This window comes from Myotis lucifugus, unplaced genomic scaffold (assembly GCF_000147115.1).
Source record: "Myotis lucifugus unplaced genomic scaffold, Myoluc2.0 scaffold_36, whole genome shotgun sequence".
Classification (NCBI taxonomy): Eukaryota; Metazoa; Chordata; class Mammalia; order Chiroptera; family Vespertilionidae; genus Myotis; species Myotis lucifugus.
Window position 1 is genome coordinate 5,277,096 of NW_005871084.1, and position 25,497 is coordinate 5,302,592.

The 25,497-nt window shown below is 39.1% G+C and overlaps 1 protein-coding gene across 6 annotated transcripts in view; it reads left to right on the plus strand.

Moving 5' to 3' along the window:
- KIAA1468 (KIAA1468 ortholog) overlaps positions 1 to 9,657 on the plus strand; it is a 100,048-nt gene extending 90,391 nt beyond the window's left edge. For 4 of the 6 annotated variants that reach the window (XM_006087162.3, XM_023752648.1, XM_006087163.3 and 1 more), the window contains 3 exons: positions 1,661 to 1,749; positions 6,571 to 6,641; positions 7,923 to 9,652. In XM_006087162.3, coding sequence (XP_006087224.1) covers positions 1,661 to 1,749; positions 6,571 to 6,641; positions 7,923 to 8,043 — 281 coding nt within the window. In that variant the 3' untranslated portion in view covers positions 8,044 to 9,652. Of the gene's footprint in view, positions 1 to 1,660; positions 1,750 to 6,570; positions 6,642 to 7,922 lie in introns of all 6 variants that reach the window. The other 2 variants (XR_002828883.1, XR_002828884.1) reach the window with 2 other exon arrangements.
- Positions 9,658 to 25,497: the final 15,840 nt, after the last annotated feature.

Genomic DNA, 25,497 nt, shown 5'->3' on the forward strand with positions numbered 1-25,497 from the left:
CCCCCTATCTAGAAAACAAGACTACATGACCATTAGTTTGTAGCCCTCTCTATGTCTATAGGGGTTTGGTTTATAAGTCATTATATATAGGAACCTTACTTATATATAACTAGAGGCCCAGTGCACAAAAATTTGTGCACTCAGGGGGTTCCCTCAGCCTGGCCTGTGCCCTCTCGCAGTCTGGGACCCCTCGGGGGATGTCCACCTGCTGGCTTAGGCCCGCTTCCCGGGGATCAGGCCTAAGCTGGCATTCAGACATCCCTCTGGCAGCCTGGCAGCCCTCGGGGGATGTCCACTTGCCAGCGGGGAACAGGCCTAAGCTGCAGTCGGACATCCTTAGAGCTGCTGAGGAGGCGGGAGAGGCTCCCGCCAACACCACTGTGCTGGCAGCCATCAGCCTGGCTTGTGGCTGAGCAGAGCTCCCTGTGAGGGAGCACACTGATCACCAGGGGGCATCTCCTGCATTGAGCGTCTGCCCCCTGGTGGTCACTGTGTGTCATAGTGACCAGTCATTCCCAGTCCTTCTGCTGTTAGGGTCAATTTGCATATTACCCTTTTATTATATAGGATAGAGGCCTGGTGCATGGGTGGGGGCCGGCTGGTTTTCCCTGAAGGGTGTCCCGGATCAGGTTGGGGGTCCCACTGGGGTGCCTGGCCAGCCTGGGTGAGGGGCTGATGGCTGTTTGCAGGCTGGTCAAGCCCCCCAGTGGGGACCCTCACCCATGGGGGTGTGGCCAGCCTGGGTGAGGGGCTGAGGGCTGTTTGCAGGCTGGCCAAAGCCCCTTCAGGGTGGGGGGCGTCCTGCTGGGGTGCCTGGCCAGCCTGGGTGAGGGGCTAAGGGCTGTTTTCAGGCTGGCCACAGCCCCTTTGGGGTGGGGGACCCTATTGGGGTTCCTGGCCAACATGGGTGAGGGGCTGATAGCCGTTTTCAGGCTGGCCATGCCCGCGGGCTGGAAGCAGGTATCAGGGATTTATTTAACTTCTATAATTGAAACTTTGTAGCCTTGGTCCGGCTGGAAGCCTGGGTTGCCCCTGGCAACTCAGGCTCCCAGCCCCTCCTTGAGCGGAGGCCACGCCAACTGGAAGCAGGTATCTGGGATTTATTTATCTTCTATAATTGAAACTTTGTAGCCTTGAGCAGAGCTCAGGGTTGGCCAGGGTATGGCAGGAAGCTTGGCTTCCTCCATCACCAGGGGCAACCTAAGCCTCCTGCTCACTCCAGCTCTGTGGCCACCGCCATCTTTTTGATGGCGTGAGGGAGTGACAGTTAATTTGCATATTACTCTTTTATTAGATAGGGTAAACCCAAAATCCTTCAGTGTATGGGATGATGCTCTAACCAATGGGCAACACCAGCCAGGGCCAGTGTTCTTACTTTCTATACTCATTTTACTCATTTAAACATCCAATTAAATTGCATGAATATTTATATAACATGTAATTGTGTAATGTTACAATAATGAATACCACTGGCAGATTTGTGGGAATAAAATCAGTTGACACTTGATAAGCAACTAACCCAACAAATGAGAATCACGCTTGCAGAAGTCTGTTTACTCTAGGTGATCTACATGCCATAGGCATTATTTAAGAGAGCTGAATTGGACATATTAGTTGTGTGGGGTGTTTTTTTTTAATTACCTTAACTATGTGTCTCAAGTCATATCAGAGGACTTAATGGTTAATCACTTTTTACCTGGTCTCAGATGTTTGCGCACTGACATGGAACATCTTTCTCCAGAGCATGAGGTAAGCTACTATGATGATTAAGCCACTGTGATCATCAGTGTTGTGTTCATATGTTTTAATATCTCCTGTACAGATTTTTATTCCTCTTTATGTGAGGCATGATTATAATATGCTGCACTTAGTTTTTTAAAAATTACTTCAATGTCCTTTTATGGATTTATTTACTAATTGTAAGATGTGGAGCAACTCCTTTAACATCTTTGAGCCTGTTTCATTCTCTAAAGTAGGGATTACATACTTTCCTTCACTAAATATAATCAGAATTTAATAAAATAATGTACATGAAATGCTTTTAATCTATAAAATGCTATACAGTGTCATCTCTGATCATCAACTTTCATTCAGTTTGTCTCCCTATTTCCTTCAAAACCTTGTCATTCATTTCTTACTATTGGCCCAGTGCATGGATTTGTGCACATTGAAAGGAAATTAATTAGAAGAAATATTTTAATATTGCTATTCACCATTTATAATAGAAGTGTTAAAGATGAAAGAAATTAGTAAAATGTACATGAAAATAATATATAAATTAATAAACAATAACAACATGATATAACAACAAAGACATGATATGAAAACAACAAAAACATGATATAAAAACAACAAAATGATAATATAAAAACAATAAAAACATGATATAAAAATAGCATTGAACATTGATAAAAACAATGGCTGATAAATTGATTACAACTTATTCTAATATGTCCCAGTATACTACATTAAAAGTAAAAACACTTTCAGAGTGCTTGACTAATTTTCCTTGTAATGAAGTATTTACAACTTTAACGTCACTCTTCGAACTCAAGAGAAAGCAACATATAACTGACCATGTCCGAAAACGGGTTCAGGTGGGAATATTCCTACTCTGTCTAGAGTTTGTCGTTGTGATTTATTAATAGTCATCGCAAATGTTGGCATCACGGGAAGCTCTTCGAATTAATTTAAATGGGAAGCCAGTGTCAGACGGCTTACTTCTTTTCAGTCGGGTCAAGTTTCTAAACTTTCTAAATCTCCGTTTTCTAGCTAATGAAAAGAAAATAGAATTCTACCAAGTCTCCTATCTACCTACTTTAGGACTTCTGTGAGAATCAAATGAGATGAGGCATGTAAAAACGCTTCACAAACATTTGGTTAAATTGTAAATGTTTGCACCTGGCTATAAAGCAAGTCAGGTTCCTGGACTGAAGAAACGCCAAGGAGGCTAGTCGCTAGGAAGAGAAAGCCCGGCGTTGCTACGTGATGTCATTACCTGGCGCCCACAGCGACCATTTCCGGGCTGGACTGGGCTGTGGGCCACATTTTGTGCCATGGGTTCTTGGCAGTGTTGGCTACGATTTGGTGGGGTGTCGCTCCAGGGTGGTGGTGGGGCCTGTGTCCCACTTGGGGGAAGCTGAGTGTTGGTTTGTCGGTGCCAGGTCCGTGGTGCCCTTTATTTTTAAATGGCCAGTGTGTGTCATGGCAGCTCCTGCATTGAGCATCTGCCCATTAGTGGTAAGTGCGTGTCATAGCTACTGGTCGGAGGGAAGGATGGACACTTAGCCTTTTATATACAGTGGGGCCTTGACTTACGAGTTTAATTCGTTCCGAGACCGAGCTCGTTAAGGAGCTCGTTAAGGAACTCATTAACTCAAATTACTCTATCAACTCAATGCAAAAAATCGGCCGAGAGACAGCTGGTATCTCAAAAAACTTGTTAGTCGGGACACTCGTAAGTCAAGGCCCCACTGTATATAGATTCTATATCTGCAGCCTGTCTTTCTATAGCTTTTATTTAATCTGTTATCATGGTTGACTCTCCCTCTTAAAGGAAGCAGAACAAAATAAAAACAAAAACTTTCCTTCATACCTCCCCAAATCTCTTTCCCTCTCCTTAGTCTGCTCACTGTCAACTTGCACAATGCCTGTTGGTATACCATATTCATTACCATCACACTAATCCAGTGAACTGTTCTTCCTAAGATTGCTGATGATCAAAGTGAAAGGACACTTTTCAGATCTGATAGGACTTATATAGGAGTCCATACCCTTTCATCCATATCTTGTCAACAGTTGGTATTCTTAAGACTTTTTAGGTTTGTTTTGTTTTGTTGTTTTTTAAAGATATGTTTTTATTCATTTTCAGAAAGGGGAAGGGAGAGGGAGAGATGGATAGAAACATTAATGATGAGAGAATCATCAATTGCTGTCTCCTGCACACCCTCTACTGGGGATCAAGCCTGCAACCTGGGCATGTACCCTTACCAGGAATTGAGCCATGACCTCCTGGTTCATGAGTTAATGCTCAACCACTGAGCGACACTCAAGACTTTTTAATTTGATGGGTATAAAATAGTGTCTCATTATGGTTTTTATTTGCAGTTCTCTGTTTATTGTCGAACTTGAGCATCTTTTGTATGTTTACTGTATAGACTAGTTATGTTCTTCAGTCAAAGCCTATTTAGTTTTTTTACCCATTTTTCATTTGGGTTATCTTTTTTCTGTTATTTCTTCAAAGTTTGTTATATATTTGGAATACCAGTATTTTATTAGTTTTGTGAATATCTTTTTCAGTTCGTGATATGTCTTTTCACATTTTTGGCATTGATCATTTCCAAAAGACAGTATCTCCTATACTTCTAAAATGTTTAAAAGTTGTATTTTTTTATTTAATTCTTAATCCATCTAGAATTGATGTGAGGTAGTGCTCCAGTTACATTTTTTTTTCTCTGTGGATAAGCAGTCATCCCATTATTGTCTATTGAACAGCTAATCCTGTCTATACTGATTGGCAGTGCCACCTCCCTCATGCATAGAGTCTCCATGTGTGCGTGTGTCTGTTATTAGGGGGCATTCTTTTCCATTGGTCTCATGGTCAGTTACTAAAACAATGATATACAGTCTTCATACAGTGGCCTTGTTAAAAAGTCCTGAAACCTACAAGGGCAAGTGCAGCATTGCATTGTGGCCTTTTTCTAGGACTGTTCATGACCCTTAGCTTTTTCATATAAATTTGAGCATTATCTTAACAGGTTCTAAAAAAAATCTCATTCAGATTCTTATTGAAATTGAATTCATTCTAAATTAATTTGGGGAGATATCATCTTCATGATTTTAAGCCTTTTTATCCAGAAAATGTTATAGCCTACATTTATTTAGATGTCTTTCAATAAAGTTTTATAATTTTATCTGAGAAAATGTGACACCTTATATTTATATTATAATGCTATCGTTTTTAGGATTATATATTTTTAACCCTTTGTTTTTATATAGGAATACATATAACTTTTGTATGTTGAATGTAAGTCTGGCCAACTTGAGAAACTTTAGTATCCTAATAAAATGTCTCTGGATTTTTGTGTGTATGTTTTATATATAGAACTGTCATCTGCAAAGAATATATTCTTTTTTTAATACTTTATTTTTTTATTTTTATCTTATTATAGGATCTGTATTGCTATCCCTTTTTCACTTCTGATATTAACTTGTTTTTTGCTTTCTCTTTTAAATAGTTTTGATAAGGATTTATTGATTTTATTAATTTTTCTAATATTGAACTTTAGGCTGTGTTGTTTTTTTCTCTATTCGTTTTCTATTTTATTGATTTCTATTTTCATCTTTATTTTTGCTTTCTTTAGGTTTAATTTTTTTTTAATATATTTTATTGATTTTTTACAGAGAGGAAGGGAGAGGGATAGAGAGTTAGAAACATCGATGAGAGAGAAACATCAATCAGCTGCCTCCTGCACATCTCCTACTGGGGATGTGCCCGCAACCCAGGTACATGCCCTTGACCGGAATCAAACCTGGGACCTTTCAGTCCGCAGGCCGACGCTCTATCCACTGAGCCAAACCGGTTTCGGCTAGGTTTAATTTTTTTATATTTTTCTGATTTCTTGAGGAATCATGGATTTACTTTTAACTATTTTTATTTATGTAACTTTTTAACTTTTCTTTATTTCTAACACATCGATTTAAGGCTGCTCAGAAAACCTTCATGTAACATTCTTCATCTTGGCCTTCTTACTCAGTGTTCTTTCTAAAGCCCTTATCACCTTCTAATATACAATCTAATTGATCTGTGCTTTTGTGTTTATTGTCTAGAATTTAGGAATATAAGCTCTTCACAAGGAGGGAATGTTGCTCGTTTTATTTGCTGCATTCTCTATGTTTTAAAAAGTTCCAGGGACATAGTAGGTGACAAATATGTGTTGTTTAGTGACCTCCAGTCCCAAACACAGGCCAAGAATATTCAGGAATGCCATTTGTTTCTGGCATGGTTGCTAGCAATAGGAGCAGCAGCTTCTTAGACCCCTCCACCCATTCCATCACTACTCCGTCTCCCTGCAAAAATGATGTGAACTCTTGGACCCCCAATGTATAGTATCCCAGACTAGTAGCCACAGACCTACTAGGGCTCTGCTGTAAACATTAAAATAGAGCACCTTGCTTTTTGCAACGTGGAAAAAGCAAAGATATATAGGATAGAACAGCTTTTACTGAGAAAATGTGTGTGGCCATGGTAGGCATATATGTTAAATGTATAGATGTATACATATTTTACTCTTAACATTAGATGGTGGGGGAAACTAAGGAGGAATGGGAATCAGATTTAGAAGGAAGGTTAGTGAAAATCAAAATGAATTATTGTTATATGATTGAGATCTTTTAATGCTATTTCTGCACCTGATTTAGAAACCTAATGTGAATTCCTTTAACAAAGTAACTGTGAAAACTTTACATTTTTAAGTAACATATTAGCTTATGGGAATATTAAAAACTTTAGATTAACCATAGCATTTCACTATGTCAACTGTATTTCACTAAAGTTATTTTTTTAACCAGGTTATTTTAAGTTCCATGATAAAAGAATGTGAACAAAAAGTAGAGAATAAGACTGTCCAAGAGCCTCAAGGGTAAGACATTAATTCCTTTTTAAAGACTTCACGTTAACCTTAAATTCTGTAAATTTTCTATATGTGGTCATGGTGTTTTATTTTGTGTTATTTTGTAGTCAATTATTTGGCAGATATGAACATTCTTTAAATTAGCAGTTCTCAAATGCTAGTCCGTAACCCACCTGTATCAGAATTGTCAGGAGAATTTAAAATTCAGATCTCTGCCCCATAATCTGTGCCCTCCTCTCAACATTCTCATTCAGCCTAGAGATGTGTATGTTTAAAAGCTTCCAGAGTTTATACGTGTTGGATTTGGGAACCACTGGTCAAATCGCTTCTTAGAAATTTGTGACAGGAGTTTGTAAGCTGTAACTTGACAAACTGCATAAAGGATTATAAACTTGTGCTTCTAACCAAGCTAATTAGAATTCAGAGATCCGATGGAATGAAAATACAAACATAGATATGTAGGAGTGAAGTTGGGCATTGAGGAGAGAAAGTACAGTGGGGCCTTGACTTACGAGTTTAATTCATTCCGTGACGGAGCTCGTAACTCAAATTACTCATATGTCAAATCAAAAGTGAACGAGTGAGACACATGATGCTGGGCTGATGTTGTGGCGTTCACTGTGACGTTCGCTGTGCCAACTAGCGGTGGGGTATCTGAAGCTGGCTCGTAACCCGAATTTTAGCTCGCAACTCAAAGCAAAAAATAGGCCAAGAGACGGCTCGTATCTTGAAAAACTCGTTAGTCGGGACACTCGTAAGTCAAGGCCCCACTGTAATTTGCAGATAGACTGAGTGTCCTCTTAGCTCTGGCTGAAGTAACCTTGAGCAGTTCATCTAAATGGACACAGTTACATAAAAAACTCAAAGGTGTTTTAAAGTTGACTGCCAGGAATAAATGTTTCATCCTGTCAGGCTAGGTGTAGACACACACACACACACACACACACAGCCTAATGAGTTAGGTAATAGAATTATTTTCATTTTTCAGATGAGGATTATATTACAAATGAGATTAAATAACTTACCCAGGGTCACACAGCTGGTAAGAGACAGAGCCAAGATTCAGTCTCATTCCTGACTTGCTCCTAACTACTACACAATATTCCTTCCTTTAATATAAAGGATGAACCTGAAAGCTCCTGACCTCGTATGGTACATAGAAACGCCTCCCCATACATATTAGTTTCCCTTTTGTGATACCAGTTCATAATGTATTAACTAAAGAAGTAGAAAAAATTGATATTTTAGTTTTTTAATTGATTTACAAGAATTTTAAACTTTCTTCTCTAGCTCAATGTCAATTGCTGCAAGCTTAGTGAGTGAAGATACAAAGACGAAGTTTTTGAACAAAATGGGCCAATTGACAACATCAGGTGCCATGTTGGCCAATGTGTTTCAGAGGAAAAAGTAAAAGCCAGAAGGAAGTCCCCAGTAGACACTATGATGGACCTCAAGCAGACTGGTTCCTTGTACTTGAAGTACTTGCCTTTTTTATTGCTTTGTTTTATGTTCTTGAATTATAATTTTATCCTAACCTCCAAAGATATTTGCACTGCTTTTGATTATTACTGTATACCTGTTAATTTTGGAGTTATAACTGTGGTGATAGGAAATTGAGTTGATACTCTGTACCAAGTAAGTCCCTCTTCTATGTTCCTGTCCTTAAGAATATTTTTTTTATATATATATATATATATAGTGAAGAGGGGTTTTTGTTTTGTTTTTTAATTTTTGGATGGGATATTGGCAAATATCTGTATTATACACTAAGCTATTACAATGGTACTTAAAATAATGTAAATTTGAAGTCATTGTTATAAAGTAATAAAAGTGGAGATTACTTAAGTATTTAAATTATGAAAAAATAATGCAGACTTTTTATTGTTTCTTAACTGACTAGAAAGAGCCACCAGCATTACTCTGTGCCTTTTGGACTTCAGTTTGTGTGTCTGTGGGAATTGTGTGCATTCCGTTCACACAGTATTTATAGCGCTGTGATGAAGTTGAATTACAGATCCTGCAGTACATGGATAATAATGAAACTTTCAACATTTCAGAGCTCTCCTGAATATTCTTTAAGTGCTATTTAAACCTCCCCAGCACTCACATGCATATTATGGACTTACCTGAGGAAAGACAACACATAAACATGGGGAGTGGTGACCAAGGTGAATTTACAAACTGCTGTGTAGTAGATTTAAATATTAAAAAAATAAATGTAAGTAAGAAGAGCTAATAATTGTGAAAATTTTCCCAAATTGAAATACAGAAGAAAAAAATGGTTCAAATCTGAAATTGAACACTTATTTATGTAAAACATTTTATTTAAGGTATTTTCTAATGATTTTAATTTTACAGATTATCTTTTCATTCTGTGTGTTACAGAGAAGTACCTTTAAGTTAAGGACTGTTCTCTTTAAGCTTTGGGGGCTGTTCTTTTCCCTGTAAGCTAAAAATGCATTGGCTAAATTATTATTGGTTAGTTAACACCTTGTCCCTTAAAGTCAGTGATTGTTCTTGTATTTGATGTATATTACATAGAGTCTAAGTCAGTGTACAGGTCCCCTGGAATTTGACAGTTGTCTATAAAGTAACGCATCTTGAAGTAGAAAAGAGTGGTACTGGACTTAGAAGGGGGGAGATTGGTTTGAGGGGTTAATGTGAGGCCTTTTTGAAAAAATGATATTTTAATAAAGAATTCTTGTTTGAGCACAGTCATTGCACATGGGTGATTCTCATGTTTGTTGAATAAACTGGTTTCATATACTTGGAACACAGTTGGATTACATTCATTTTCCGAAAAGCTACCTTATCACACATTCAAGCTTATAAATCAGTTGACATAAGCAAAGCCATTTCACAAGTTCATTCTGAAATCATTTCTTTTACCGACAGTGTAATAATTGTTAACAAACTAGTCTTTCTGAAAACTGTTGGATTCTAGGCATTCCTGAGAAATTGAAAGTGGCTACCTTTCATGTCAAAAATGTTGATCTATTATAAATAAAATGTTTTGCATACTTGTTTTGTTTTTGGCTATGTGTATTTACTTCCATTTTTGAAACACTATGTCTTTAAGCAAAAGGAAATGAGAAAACATATACTCATTAAAATGTATTAATATGTTATTTTAGGAATATAATCTATACAAATTACCTATTTAATTTACTTTTACTAAAAAAAGATCGTTGCTATAAAATTAATACATTTTCAGTGATGACTTAAAGAAAAATGTTTAAATATTCATTTGCTTTGAACTATAGCAGAATAAGTATGTTTGTTACCAGGTAAATAAATATAATGTATTTTTATTGTGATAATTTTTATTAATTTGTGAATCCATTTATCTAATTGCTAATGGTTTTTTTAAAAGCCATTAGCTAACTAGATATATTTTATACAATATATTTTGAGTCTCCTGTATATTATAAATATCTAAATGTCAGTAGGACTTCACATTTATTTTCATATTGATTTTTATACTAAAATATGGATTCTTTAAAGACAAGACAGACACTAATCACTGAAACTGTGTTCTTCCAAACAGGCCATAAAACTCCCATACTTACTTTTTTAAAATGGCACAAGTTTAAGTATGCAACTTAACAGAAAGCTGTTTGCCAAATAATGAAAGGCCAATTTGAAATTATGCCTATTTCAAAGGCAAGCCAAAGCTTTAAATTTTTCAAACAGCCACAAGTGCCATAATCAGCAATTTTGCTGAATTATTCCAAGAACGATGCTCGAATGAATAGTAGCAATATCTAACTCTATACATAGATGTCTTTGACCTTTATTTGCATCAGTCTCTGCTTTGGAAAGATTACTTTTCTAAACATCAGATTAATTTACAATCTAAAATTGTAAGTAATTTTTTTTAAAATACATTTTTATTAATTTCAGAGAGGAAAGGAGAGGGAGAGAGAGAGAGAGAGAAACATCAGTGATGAGAGAGAATCATGGATCGGCTGCCTCCTGCATGCCCCCCACTGGGGATCGAACCTGTAACCCGAGCATGTGCCCTGACTGGGAATCGAACTCGTGACCTCCTGGTTCACAGGTTGATGCTCAACCACTGAGCCACGCCGGCCGGGCTGAAATTATGAGTAAGTAATTTTAATGGGATTTCAATACTATGAAATTTCTTTTTCTTACATAAATTAAAAATTGGTTCAAATAAATGGTCTCTGATAAAGTTTGGAGAGGTAAAATCAGTATGTATTGAATTGACTTTTCATGACTCCAGTTTTTATGATAATCTGTGTTTGACCATGATTTGAACTTTAAGGACAGATACTACCTTGTTCATCTGCGATAGCAAACTAAAGCTAATATTTTGTGTTGATTACTTGTTTCTTAACTATTTTTTGTGTAAAGGATGTAAGGGTGTCCCAAAAAAATGTATGCACATTTTAACAGCTGATAGCTCAATTTTGAAAATGAAATGTATTTTAATAAACACTGCCTTTATAATTATTAAAAATGTGTGTATACATTTTGGGGAGACACCCTTTGTATTTAAAGAGCTTTGTAATTAGCAATTTTAATTACTAAAATTCTTCAAATTAGGCAACACAATTCCATCTTTATTTTGGATGTTAATTCTCTTATAAGCAAACTATGAACTCAGCCTTTCATGTGACTAGATGTGTTTGAAAGTTCTAAGGTAAATTTACAGTGCATTTGTTTTTGTTACTATTTTATTTCAGTGCATTTAAAAAATAGCAGATTAAAGATATATGCTACTAATAAAAACTGATAAATGTATCTGGAAGATTTGTGCACACTGGCAAAATAATTGAGTTTTAGACTATTTCCATTCTACCTAAGAATGTCCTGTGTGCCTTTCACCTGTGGAGTCAGCACTTTAATCATAATTTCAGCGGCGTGTCTGCTCATTCATATTTTCCCTTCAGGACTAACTGCTGGAAACTGCTTTGATTGCCCTCTTTAATATATAAATATATCCTATCTAATAATAGACAAACCTTTGCTATGCTTCCCATTGGCTAATCAGGGTGATATGCAAATTAACTGCCAACAAAGATGGTGGTTAATTTGCATACATAGGCGCAATGCTGGGAGTCAAAAGGGGAAGGACGGAAGAAGCCGCCTGCCGCTGATGGTGATCGGAAACCCAGGCAGCAGGCAAGAGCCGGGTGGCAGGGCCGCCTTTGCCCTGCCCCCTGGCCCGTGATCCGAGAACTGGGGCTGCCTTTGCCCGCCTCCCGCCAGTGATCGGAGAAGCCGGGCGGTGATTGGTGATCAGAGAAGCCGGGAGGGGCAGGGAAGAGGCAGCTGCCTCTTCCCTGTCCTCCCCACCACCCCCCCGCCAGTGTTCGGAGAAGTACCTGTATTTTTTTTTTCAAAGTACCTGTATTTTTAATAATTTCTTGACATGGTAAAAGAATTTTACATTACGATCCAAGGGTGGTGGGGTGAGGAGAAGGAGCAGCAGAACAATCCCACAAACAAAAAGGGAAACAGAAATGCATGGTGGAAGGGATTTGAAGGGTGGGTAGGGGCATTGCCCAACTAAAATGCAAATGGTTTGTTACTGAGTACTATTCATGGGAAGACAGCATCCTGACTCCTTCTCTGTACAGCATATTGGGAGTAAAAATGATGCATCCAGGTGGAAATATGATTAGGGGTTGGAAGACAGACAGGGAAAGAAGAAGTCAGAAATAGACACTGAGAGAGTCACTGGCTGGCTGGCTGCAAATACTGACTCTCCAGTAGTGATAGAATAAAAAAGTGGAGGATATCTCTGGAAGATTCAAGAGATAGGGGGCAACTCTTCTATGGTTTTGACTTGCCAAGCAGATTTCCACATACACACGTGTACACGCCTATGTTTGCATGCACACACATATACACATAACTGACTGCCCTCCCTGGAAGCACAGAAGAAGAAGAAGCCGCCAGAAGAAGAGGCCGCCCACCTTTGGTCCAGGCGCCAGCACCTGCGGCTGGCTGCAGCCCAGGAGACGGACAAGCCATCCGCCCGAGGTCCCAGGCTGCAGCCACCCAGAGAAGCTGCCAGCCCTGTGGTCCAGGGTGCCAGCGCCTGTGGCCAGGGAAATAGGTCCCCTCTTCTCCTACTGCAGTCATTACTTCAATATTCCCCTTCTGAATTTCTCTCCTGTGCTGCAACCTAACTCCACTTTTCATCAGAAGGATACGGAACAGAGAGAGCAGTGTTAAAAGCTTACATTTTTAAGCCGGTAAGGTTGGTACTTAAACATATAAATGGAAAACTAGAGTCCTTAAGGTAACAAAGGCTACAAAGGACAGGGACAGCGAATGACCTATTATATCCAGCAATCCATATGGGGACTGAAAACTTTGCAATGATGACAATTAGTGAAGATATGAATCAACTAAAATAGTGGACAGGGACAATTCTTCCATCTTTGAAAATATCTACATTAAATCTGTTTAAATAGATTTTCATCTGCATAATATAACACACTCTGACAAGACCACCACCATCACCAATGTAGGATAAACGTTTAATAACTGAGGGATCCCACCGAGTGCACAAATTTTTGTGCACCGGGCTACTAGTATATATATATTTCAGAGAGGAAGGGAGAGGGAGAGAGAGAAATATTAATGATGAGAGAGAATCATTGATCAGCTGCCTCCTGCACGCCTCCCACTGGGGATCGAACCCACAACCCGGGCATATGCCCTTGACCGGAATTGAACCTGGGACCCTCAGGCTGACACTTATCCACCGAGCTAAACCAGCAAGGGCTTTGATTGCCTTCTTGGTTGTTTATTTGCATGTTTAAGAAAAAAACTTTAAATAAAAATTCCTTTTCACTATAAGACCAATCAATTATAAAATACACAATAGTTAATGTAAATGTAGCATAATATAAAATAAATTTTTTTTTATTGATAGTATATAAATAATTCCTGTTCAGTGCAGTGAGGAATGTAAATTATTTGCTTTTTTCCAAAGAGTCTTTAATAATATCTGGAGAATTCTGTCCAAAGCATATCTACATGGAACACTCTATTACTATTTTAGTTTCTTTTATTTCATAAAGACTAATCCATTATATTGATTTCCATTAGATAATTGAATAAATAGATTTCTTGATGTGTATAAGCTGGCATTTCATGTGTGTTTCAGGAACTAAATTCTTTGTCAGTGATGTTCTTTAGGGTTGTCATTTATTGATAGCAGTCTGCTTTCTAAAATTTTGGCAAACTACAATCTTATTGGAAACATAACCCTTTCTTGAACTATTGACATTTTTACAACCTTAGATATTTTTAGGATATGCATTTTCAGTGAAGCTGAAAATATATATTTCTTTCTATAAAAAATACATTACTAAGTAGTATAAATCTAATTGACTTTTTTATTTCATAGATGCTTCTTTTTTTTTTTTAATCCTCACCCGAGGATATTTTTTTCCATTGATTTTTAGAGAGAGTGGAAGGGAGGAAAATGGGGAGAGAGATAAAAAGAAACATCTATGTGAGAGAGACACATCAATTGTTTGCCTCCCACATATGCCCCAAATAGGGCCAGGGATCGGACCTGCCACCCCGGTATGAGCCCTTGTCTGGGAATCAAACCTGAGACCCTACAGTGCAGGGGTTGATGCTCTACCCACTGAGCTCACCGGCCAGGGCTAGATGCTTTTTCATTTCTGATAATTACTTGACAATTTTTTAATGTAAATCATTTTCTAATTTATTTTATATGGATTTTATAAGTAATCACCTTTCTAACAAATTATTTTGTCTTACCATCAGAGAGCATAGAAATAATACCATGTTCTCTTCCTCACAGAACTTTATGAAAACTACATAATAGCAAACCTGAAAGTGTTCTGGCATTTAGAAAGTATTAGGGAAGTTTAAAGTCTAATTAAAATCTTTTAATCACTGAATAACTAAAGCATGGGTAACCGGGTAACCCCCGCCCCATAGTTTTGTCTTCTAAAGGGTGTCCCAAAATTCACGCAAGAAGTAATTTTGATAGAAAACACAGGTTTATAATTAAAAATTGTAAATTTTTTATTGATTCACAAAGTATACAGTATAGGGTTATGTATGGAATAGCATATCGAGTAAATGGCCTCCATGGCTTTGCTGGCACATACGCACTCTTTTGTTGAAATTTTCCATGACCGAAATGCGGCTGCTTAGGCAATAAGTTAATGGTGCTCGCTATCGCGACATGATAATCCAATTTTTGTGCCTAAATTGCAAGATATGGATGTGGACGACACGTGGTTTCAACAAGACGGTGCCACATGCCATACAGCCCGAGAAACAATTCAATTATTGCATGAGTCATTTCCTGGTCCTGTAATTTCCCGTTTTGGTGATCAGAATTGGCTGCCCAGATCATGCAATTTAACGCCGTTGGACTTTTTTCTTTGGGGTTTTTTGAAGTCTAAGGTTTATGCCAACAAGCCCACTACCACCCATGCCTTGAAGGAGGAAATTGAGCGCTGTATCAACAAAATTCAGCCACATTTATGCAAAACGGTCATGGAAAATTTCAACAAAAGAGTGCATATGTGCCAGCAAAGCCGTGGAGGCCATTTACCCGATATGCTCTTCCATACATAACCCTATACTGTATACTTTGTGAATCAATAAAAAATTTACAATTTTTAATTATAAACCTGTGTTTTCTATCAAAATTACTTCTTGCGTGAATTTTGGGACACCCTTTAGTAAGTGAGTAGGTAAGGTGCCAGGCATGATTTACCTAGGTTTGCAGGAAAGTGAAAGTAGGCGATGCAGCAGCGGCTACAAGCCATAACAGTGAAATCCTTGGGAAGACAAGAGGGTGCAGATTCAGAGCACAAAGGGAAGCAGTGGTCTCCTTTGTAACGGGAGAAAGCAGAGAACAGATATATTTGGAGGTAAGTTGGTAGGTTTACTGGTGGGAAGATTAGGGGGTTTCCATTTAATTCCTTCTATTTTCTCATCTATATCCTCAACCTCTTCTCTAAAGGGTTTGTTCTTCATCTCATATTAATTGAATCCTGCTACCCCTAACACACCCCTTTTCCTGCTAACCTTTTAAGTGGAGGCTTTTTATTTTTGTTCTCACAAACCTCTGTACCTTAGAGCCTGGAGGTAGAACAGGGGTTTTATTTGAATTTCATTTCTACTCCCAAAGGAGTATGAAGCAAAGACATTAACTTGGCAGGCATATGGAAAGTATTGGAGGTTCAAAGTGAAAGAAGGTAGATCTGGTTGCCTTTGAGAATGGCAGAGTGAATTATTGAGGAAATTGTAGGATTGCCAAGCAACTTTGAAAGCCCAATTTTGAATACTAATTATGAATTTAGAGCAAGCTAGTTCAAACAATTGTTTGTAATATGTTTTTATTGATTTTCAGAGGGAGAAAGATAGAAATATCAGTGATGAGAATCATTGATCGGCTGCCTCCTGCACACACACACCCCTCCCCCCACACACACACTGGGGATAGAGCCTTCAACCTGGGCATGTGCCCTGACCAGGAATTGAACCGGTGACTTACTGGTTCGTGGGTCGACACTCAACCACTGAGCCACATTGGTTGGGCTGTTTGTTCTTTTTCTCCAGCTAGGATCAGCTAATCAGGGGCAGATGTGAAGTATGCAGAGAATAAAGTATAACCAGGGCTGGGTTTTTCCAGATGCTTAAGAGCAGGAGAAAGGACAAGGATGTTAAAGCTACTAGCCAAGGAATGATTATCATGATGGACCATAGAATCCAAACTGGACAAGAGGAAACAGATATTGAAGGCAGGGGGATAGTCTGAGGGACAAGTCAAAAATATGTCTGGTGAGAATATTCAAGTAAGGGAGTCAAAATGAAAAGCAAATAAAACCCCTGTTCTACTTCCAGGCTCTAAGGTACAGAGGTTTGTGAGAACAAAAATAAAAAGCCTCCACTTAAAAAGTTAGCAGGGAACGGGGTGTGTTAGGGGTAGCAGGATTCAATTAATATGAGGTGAAGAACAAACCCTTTAGAGAAGAGGTTGAGGATATAGATGAGATATCTGAAGACAGACCATGAGTTTCCATGAGCCCCGTGGAAGGTGAGGGAGGGTTAGGGATTAAGTTAGGTTAAGAAATGTTCAGAGTAACTCAAGGTAAGAGCTCAGATCAACAAAGGTTGGGCTGAGTGAGGAAAGCAGCATTGTGAGGGTGACATTAGACATACTCTCCGAGGTATGGGGTCTATTGGGCATCTGTTCTCTGCAAATCAAAATCTTGCTGATCTTAGTGGGAAAGTTTGACATTTCTCACAAGGTGTAGGGTTTTTGTAGGTATTTATCAAGTTGAGGATATTCCCCTCCATTTCTAGTTAACCAAGAGCTTTTATCACAAATGGCTGTAGGATTTTGTCAAATGCTTTTTCTATATCTACTAGAGACCCAGTGCATGAATTCGTGCACCAGTGGGATCCCTTGGCCTGGCCTGCGGGATCTGGCTGAAACTGACTCTCCAACATCCCCCAAGGAGTCCTGGATTGTGAGAGGGTGCAGGCCAGGCCGAGGGACCCCACCGGTGCACGATCAGGGCCAGGGAGGTTGGCCAGCCAGGGAGGGACCACGGGAGGGCTCCAGTGCGTGTCCAGCCCGTCTCACTCAGTCCCGATCGGCCAGCAGCAAGCTAACCTACCAGTTGGAGCGTCTGCCCCCTGGCAGTCAGTGCACGTCATAGCGAGCGGTTGAGTGGCCTTAGCATATCATTAGCATATTATGCTTTAATTGGTTGAATGGACAACCAGACACTTAGCATATTAGGCTTTTATTATATAAGCTTACATATACTAGTAGTTGGTCTTTAGCCCACAGGTGTACTACATTGATTTGTGAATGTTGAACCAGTCTCACAGACCCAGGATGAATCCCACTTGGTATATGATTCTTTTTATACATTGTTGGATTCTACCTGCTATTTAGTTGAAGATTTTTGCATCTATGTTCGTCAACGGTATTGGTCTGTAGTTTTATTGTAATGTCTTTGTCTGGTTTTGGTATTAGGGTAATCTACAGAATATGTTCTCTGACCATAGTGAAATTACAAAAATAACAAAATGGTAACTAGAAAATAAAATATGTTGGAAATATAAGCAATGTGCTTCTAAAAGAAACCATAGGTTAAGGAAGAAATGACAATGAAAATTAGAAAACATTTTATGAAATAATAAAATTTCAAAACTTATCAGATGAACTAAAGCCATACTCAGTGGGAGCTATACCATACATACAAGTTCAAATGCATAGATTAGAAGGAAAGGCTTAGGTCAGTTATCTAATGTTCATTTCAAGAAGTTTGGCCGAAACCGGTTTGGCTCAGTGGATAGAGCGTTGGCCTGCGGACTGAAAGGTCCCAGGTTCGATTCCGGTCAGGGGCATGTACCTGGGTTGCGGGCACCTCCCCAGTGGGAGATGTGCAGGAGGCAGCTGATCGATGTTTCTCTCTCATCGATGTTTCTAACTCTCTATCTCTCTCCCTTCCTCTCTGTAAAAAATCAATAAAATATATTTAAAAAAAAGAAGTTTGAAAAGAACCTCAAAGTAAGCAGAGGCAGTAAATATCAGAAATTAATGGAAAACTCAACATTCAATACAGAAGACCAAGAAAGCTGAAAATTTGATTCTAACTAATTAAAGTAATAAATGTGATTAAACCCCAGTAAGACTTATCAATAAAAAGAGAAGGCATAAAATACCAATATTAGAAATGAAAAATAAGAAACCTCTACAAACCCTATGACATTAAAAATGTGTAAGATATAATAAATGACTTTATACCAAGAAAGTTAAAAGTTTAGGTAGAATGGACATATTCCTATTTAAAAAACAAAACAAACTACTTACCAAAACCAACAGAAGAAAAGACAGAAAATCTCAGTAGTTCTGCATCAAGCAAATCGAATGAACAAAATCAACTAGCAAACAATGTGGAGACAAACTCATGGATACGGAGAACAGACTGTGACAGCTGTCAGAGAGGAGGGGGTTGGGAGCTCGGTGAGAAGAGTGAAGGGATTAAGCAAAGCGGGGAAAAAAAAAGACTCGTGGACACTGACAACAGTATGGTGATTGCCAGAGGGAAGGGGACAGGGTCGAAGAAGGTAAAGGGAGGATAAATGGTGATGGAAGGAAACTTGACTTGGGGCTTGGGGTAGTAAACACACAATTCAATATGTAGGTGAACTTGTAATTTAAAGCCATACCACAAAGAAACCCCAATGCCCTGATGGCTTTGTCAGTGAATTCTACCAGAGAAAAGTCCCTCCATATATTTCACAATCTCACCCTATCACCCTAACATGAAAACTTGACAGAACCCAATTCAGAAAGGAAAAGGACAGGCCCATCCCTCCCATGAACAGATGTGAAAAAGCAGACAAAACTGATCAATGGTATTATAATAAAATCTATCAAGAAGGATGAAAGGTAATGAAAAGAAGAGAGTATAAGGGGACTTGTGGGAGTGCTGGTGATGTTCTACTTCATGATTCAGGTGCTGGCTACATGTATATTTTCATTTTATGATCATTCATCAAGCTGTACACTTTATGTAAGTTATACTTCAATAAAATCCTATCTATAAAAGGCTAATATGCAAATTGATCGAATGGTAGAACGACCGGTCGCTATGATGCACACTGACCACCTGGGGGCAGATGCTCAATGCAGGAGCTGCCCCCTGGTGGTCAGTGCACTCCCACAGGGGGAGTGCCACTCAGCCGGAAGCCAGGCTCATGGCTGGCGAGCGCAGCAGCAGCGGCGGGAGCCTCTCTCACATACAAGGCAGTCTGACATCCCCCTAGGGCTCCCGGACTGCGAGAGGGCACAGGTTGGGCTGAGGGACCATCACCCCACCCCGGGTGCACAAATTTCGTGCTCCGGGCCTCTAGTATTATTTAAAAAAGAAATCACTCTGTCTTACTCTGGACATCAGCATCAGTTGTCTATTGAGGCCAATCTGAACCTGGCCATAGAACAATACTTGTTTTGCAGTTCAGAAATGCACTTATTTCGAATACCAAATTTGTAGAACTAGAAAAATTCTTGTCTATCAAAGCAACCAAGATGAGTTTCCCTGTCTACATCTCATAAATTTTTCATAAATTTATTTTCATATCATTTTGGGTGTCATTGTGGAATACCGTAGTATTGAAACAATTTATCTCTGGACGGACACTGATTTATTAATGCTTTACTTTTGTTTACAAAGTATTTTAGAGGCAAGATGAGGGAAAGAGCAAAACATAAAAGGATAGGTAATAAAACTTGTATTTATTAGTTTTTTCACTGAAAGATTTGTAAAGTCTTATGTTCACTTAAAAATTTGCTTTTTAATGTATTTTTTCTTAATGTGTGTTTGTTTTTTTAATTGATTTCAGATAGAGTAAGAGAGAGAGTGAGAGAGAGAGAAACATCAATGATGAGAGAGAATCATTGATAGGTTGCCTCCTGCATGCTCTCTACTGGGGACCAAGCCCAAAACATCAGCATGTGCCCTGACCTGGAATCCTGGTTCATGGGTCCACATTCAACCACTGAGCCATGCCAACCAGTCTATGTATTATGTATTCTCTTTAGTTCTGTGCCCAGTGACAGAACTGTTCTTATATCATCATGTGAAAAAAAATTACATTAACTGATTAATTCTCACTCTTATTGACATTTATAAGCACTTCCTTAAGAGATCATGTCTCTGTCTTGGGTGCTTAAATGAAGACTGTTCAAATGTAATATAAGGCATTCACTTGAATAAAAAATGATGGCCACATTTTTACTTTACCTTTTTAATTCTGATAACTTGAGTTTGTGCAGAAGAGGGGTCTAGTGGGGATTTCCAAGGTGAAATGCACACTGTTCATATAAAAAATTTTCAAATAAACCTATGATTCCTGTATTTGTATCATGCACTTTGTTTTTCTGCATCCAAATACAATTCATTATCAGCTGAGTACTTTTAAGAAATTGGAAACATTTAACTTTAATAAATACTGTTGTTTAAAACGCATTTTACAATTATATATAATCAAATTTAATTATACATGTGCTTACAAATGTGGGTGGTTTTTAAATTATAAATAACATTTAAACTAGTTTCTGTAAATGATGGGCAACCCCTTTAGCTACAGTGTGTGCATTTTTCAGAGAGAAACATTGCTTTAGCATACTTCTATGTTTCTCATAATAATGTTTATATTTAAAAAGAGGGCATCCTCAAGCCCATTTTAATGGATTATGTTGGTAATATGGTATTCTCCATTAATATTTATAAAATATTTAAGTGATAGTTCTGTAAATGCAGAAATAGTATTTAATAAGTAATTTAAATTTTTAAATTAAGCTTTTTTAAAAAGTAGATTTAATATGTTAACATGGGCATTTTATTTTTCAAAGTGCTTCCAAAATCAGCACACTCACCTCTGGGGCTTTCCAAGCAGAAGTCTTAAATCCCCTAATCTTTTTTTAACAAGAAGGGGGTAATGCTGGAAATATGCCAGGAATGAGCTGTGGTGTTTCTCATGAAGTGCCACAGTGAAAGTATAGTTTCTTTTGGCAAAAGCATCATCTCATCCAGCTTTTACTCCACTGCTTTTCCCAGAAAGCCTGTCTCCACATTCAAGATAACAATAGGCCAGATGACTATTCTTTCTTTCATCTGTACTTATAACCATTCCTTCACTTATTTCATTTAGAGTTTTAACATCTATTTACCAAGTTTACACAGCTGTCAGTTCAAATGCAGAAGTACTTTTTCCTCAATGTAAATAATTTAGAAACACTAAAAATAAAATTAGTAGTTTCTCCTTTTCCTTCTGCAACTCACCTGATATTAAAAATTTGGTGCTGCATGGCCAGCATAGCTCAGTGGCTGAGCATGGACCTATGAATCAGGAGGTCATTGTTCACTAGGGAATATGCCCGAGTTGTGGGCTCGATCCCCAGTGTGGGACGTGCAGGAGGCAGCCAATAATGATTCTCTCTCATCACTAATGTATCTCTCTCTCTCTCTCTCTCTCTCTCTCTCTCTCTCTCTCTCTCTCTCTCTCCCCCCATCCTTTCTCTCTGAAATCAATAATATATATATATATATATATATATATATATATATATATATATATATATATATATATTTAAATGTAGTGCTTAGTGAGGCAGGACTAGCACTGCAGAACCAGGCCACCAGGGTCTGAATCCCAAGTCTGCTACTTAATGGCAATGACCCTCAGCAAGTTACTGACCTATGTGTCTCAGTTTTCTCATCTGTAAAATGGGAATGATAATAGTATTTCTTACAAGGCCATTGTAAGGATTAAATGAACTTGTAAGTATAAGTATACTAGTGTTTGCTATTTATTGTCTTTCCATATATTTCCACTTATGATTGTTGTTAAAAAGCATGGGGTGATTATTCTATTACTTGCTTATTTTTTTTCCCTCATTAAACTTTGTTATTTTAATGGGTCTCAAAATTCTGTGACAGATTTTTGGTCAAGTTGTTTCCATTAAAAAGTACTGATTTTAAAAACTAATAACTTAAAAACTGCCACGCACACAAAAGAACCAAATGGTCCACAAAACATTCTCTTTTCCTTCTGAAGGTTTTCTGATGCATTGTAATCATTAAACTTTTACTATTAAACTCAAGTGGCCAGTTGAGACAAACAGTTCTGAGTCCGTTCTTCCACCACGGGTTAAGACTGGGGTGGCAGGAGTTGGGAATAATATTCATTTAGCCTTCTGAGCTTTCTGGGCAGACTTGGTGACTCTGCCAGCTCCAGCGGCCTTCTCGTCCATGACTTTGATGACACCCACAGCAACTGTCTGCCTCATGTCACGAGCAGTGAAACGGCCCAGAGGAGGGTAGTCAGAGAAGCTCTCAACACACATGGGCTTGCCAGGAGTCATACCAACGATGGCGGCATTTCAGAAACTTAGGGCCATCTTCCAGCTTTTTCCCAGAATGACGATCCATCTCCTTCAGCTCAGCAAACCTGCAAGCAATATGAGCTGTGTGACCATCCAGCATGGGTGCATATCCAGCACTGATCTGGCCTGGGTGGTTCAGGATAATCACCTGAGCTGTGAAGCCAGCTACTTCCATTGGTGGGTCAGTTTTGCTGTCAGCAGCCACATTGCCACGGCGAACATCTTTGACAGACACATTCTTGATGTTGAAGCCCACATTGTCTAGCTGTAGGGTGGCTCAGTGGAATCCATTTTGTTAACACCAACCATCAGCTGTTTCACATCCAGTGGTAGGCCAGAAGGGCATGCTCACGGGTCTGTCCATTCTTGGAGATACCTGCTTCAAATTTACAAACACTAGCAGCAACAATCAGGACAGCACAGGCAGCCTTAGATGTGCCTGTAATCATATTTTTGATCAATGAAGTCTCTGTGTCCTGGGGCATCAATGATGGTCACTTGCTGGTCTCAAATTTCCACAGGGAGATATCAATGGTGATACGATGCTCACGTTCAGCTACTTGCTTCTTTTACTTAATGTACAGGGGTGGGCAAAACACATTTTACTTTTGTTTTATCATGTATTAATTATTGTATTATTTGTGTTATTATTTCATATCCTTACTTATGATTATCTTTTAGGTAATGATGGCTGGTAATTTAACCTACTTTTGCCTACCCCTGAACCATGGACAACTTTCCCCAACTACTTAATGTTTTTAAATAGCTGCATTATATTCTATATTATGATGGACCACAATTTTTTCTACCATTTCTATATTAACAAATCTTCCCAGTTTTCTCTTAGTGGTTTTCCAAAAATGCTAAGGCAAATATCCTTATACCTCTCTCTTCATGGATTGATATGTTAGATTCCAAGGTATGGAATTGCTTTGTCAGAGGACAATTGCACTTTAAAATTATTTAGTCAACACCACCAGATTGCTTTCCAAAAGGCAGCAAAGCAAGCAGGCGGTGCACGAATCAGGCTGCACAGTAAGGAGTCACAAAGCACAGCAAGTTGTCTGACTACAGTGGCACAGCGGCGGAAGCAGGGAGGGGGTACCCTTGGTTCTTACGGACACTTGAAGTGGCAGAATTTTTTAAAAGTATATTTTATTGATTTTTTACAGAGAGGAAGGGAGAGGGATAGAGAGTTAGAAACATCGATGAGAGAGAAACATCGATCAGCTGCCTCCTGCACACTCCCTGCTGGGAGGGGATGTGCCCTCAACCAAGGTACATGCCCTTGACTGGAATCGAACCTGGGACCCTAGAGTCCGCAGGTTGATGCTCTATCCACTGAGCCAAACCAGTTAGGGCTGAAGTGGCAGAATTTTATCTGAAGGTAGACTGTGATAATTTATAGGTGCATATTATAATCCCAGAGCTAAAAAAGTAAAACAAGGAGGTATCTATATATATAAAAGCCTAAGCAACCATTCAACCATTCAACCGTTTGACCGGTAGCTATGACGCGCATTGACCACCAGGGGGCAGATATTCAATGCACAGGCATGGAAACATGGAACAGACTGGTGAATGTCAGAGGGAAGGGGAGGGGGAGGCAGTAAGAGATTAACCAAAGATCTATATGCATAATAGAGGCCAGGTGCACGGATTCGTGCACCAGTGGGGTCCCTCCACTGGCTTGTTGGGATCGGGTGGAAATGGTGCGTCTTAAACATCCCAATGGGCTACGGATTGCAAGAGGGTGCAGGCCAGGCCGAGGGACCCCACTGGTGCAGGAATCTGTGCACTGGGCCTCTAGTATAAGATAACAGTGGAGAGAAAACGGAATCCTAAAATATTCTCAAATAATCCAAAAGATTTAAAAAAGGAACAAAGATGGAACAAATAGAAACAAATTGCAAGATAGACTTAAACTTCACCATACCTATAATCACATGACATATGAACACTCCAGTCAAAAGAGAAATTGTCAAACTGGATAAAATGAAAAAGCAAGGCCCAATTATATGCTGTCACTTTAAAACAGACACAGATAGCATAAAATGATAAAATGGGATGTGCCCTGTATGTGCTATTCATAAGAAAAGTGAAGTCCTATACATACAACTGAGGTCAGAGTAGACTTCAGAACCCCATTTTACCATCACGATAAAAGGGTTAATTTATCAAGAAGACACAATCCTAATGTTTATGCCTCTAATCAGAGCTTCCAAACATGAGGGGAAAACAGAACTGAAAGGAAAAATAGACCAGTCCACAATTATTGTTGGAAATTTCCAGTTTTCTCAGGAGAAGACAGAAAATCAATATGGGTATTTCAACCAGTTTAAGTTAAATGACATTTATAAACCACTTCACCCAACAACAGTGGAATGCATAGTTTTCTCACGCACTCAGGGAATACTTAAGATACACCGTGTGCTGGGTCAGAAGAGTGAGGTACGTCCTCAAGGAATTCAAAACAATGTATTTCATCGACGTGGGTCAAGTATTTTCACTCAAAAAGTTCTCTGTACAAAGGAGTGCCTACACAGTGCGTCCAGCACCGACCTAGCAAGTGAGGGAAGACACACTCCCGAGGAAGGCACCCCAGCGACCAGAACAGCAGGTGCTGCGCCCAGACCGCCGGCTGCTGCTTCAGGAGAGAGGCCAAGCCCGGCCCAGTGCCTTGACCGGCGCGTAGCTGAGGCAGTAGGGGCTGGCGGCCCGGAGCAGTACCCTGGAGGAGACAGTGGCCAGCAAACAGTGAAGGAGGATTTTATGAATTGCGCTGGGCGGTGACTGTGGTGACCCTTTCCCTGGAGTCCGCGAAGATCCCCGTCTCCTTAATTCCTGCTGGTGGGCCGCCACCCCTGGGAGGCCCCGCCTGGATGGGCTGAGCTCACGGGTGGGGCGGGGGCCAGGCTGCCT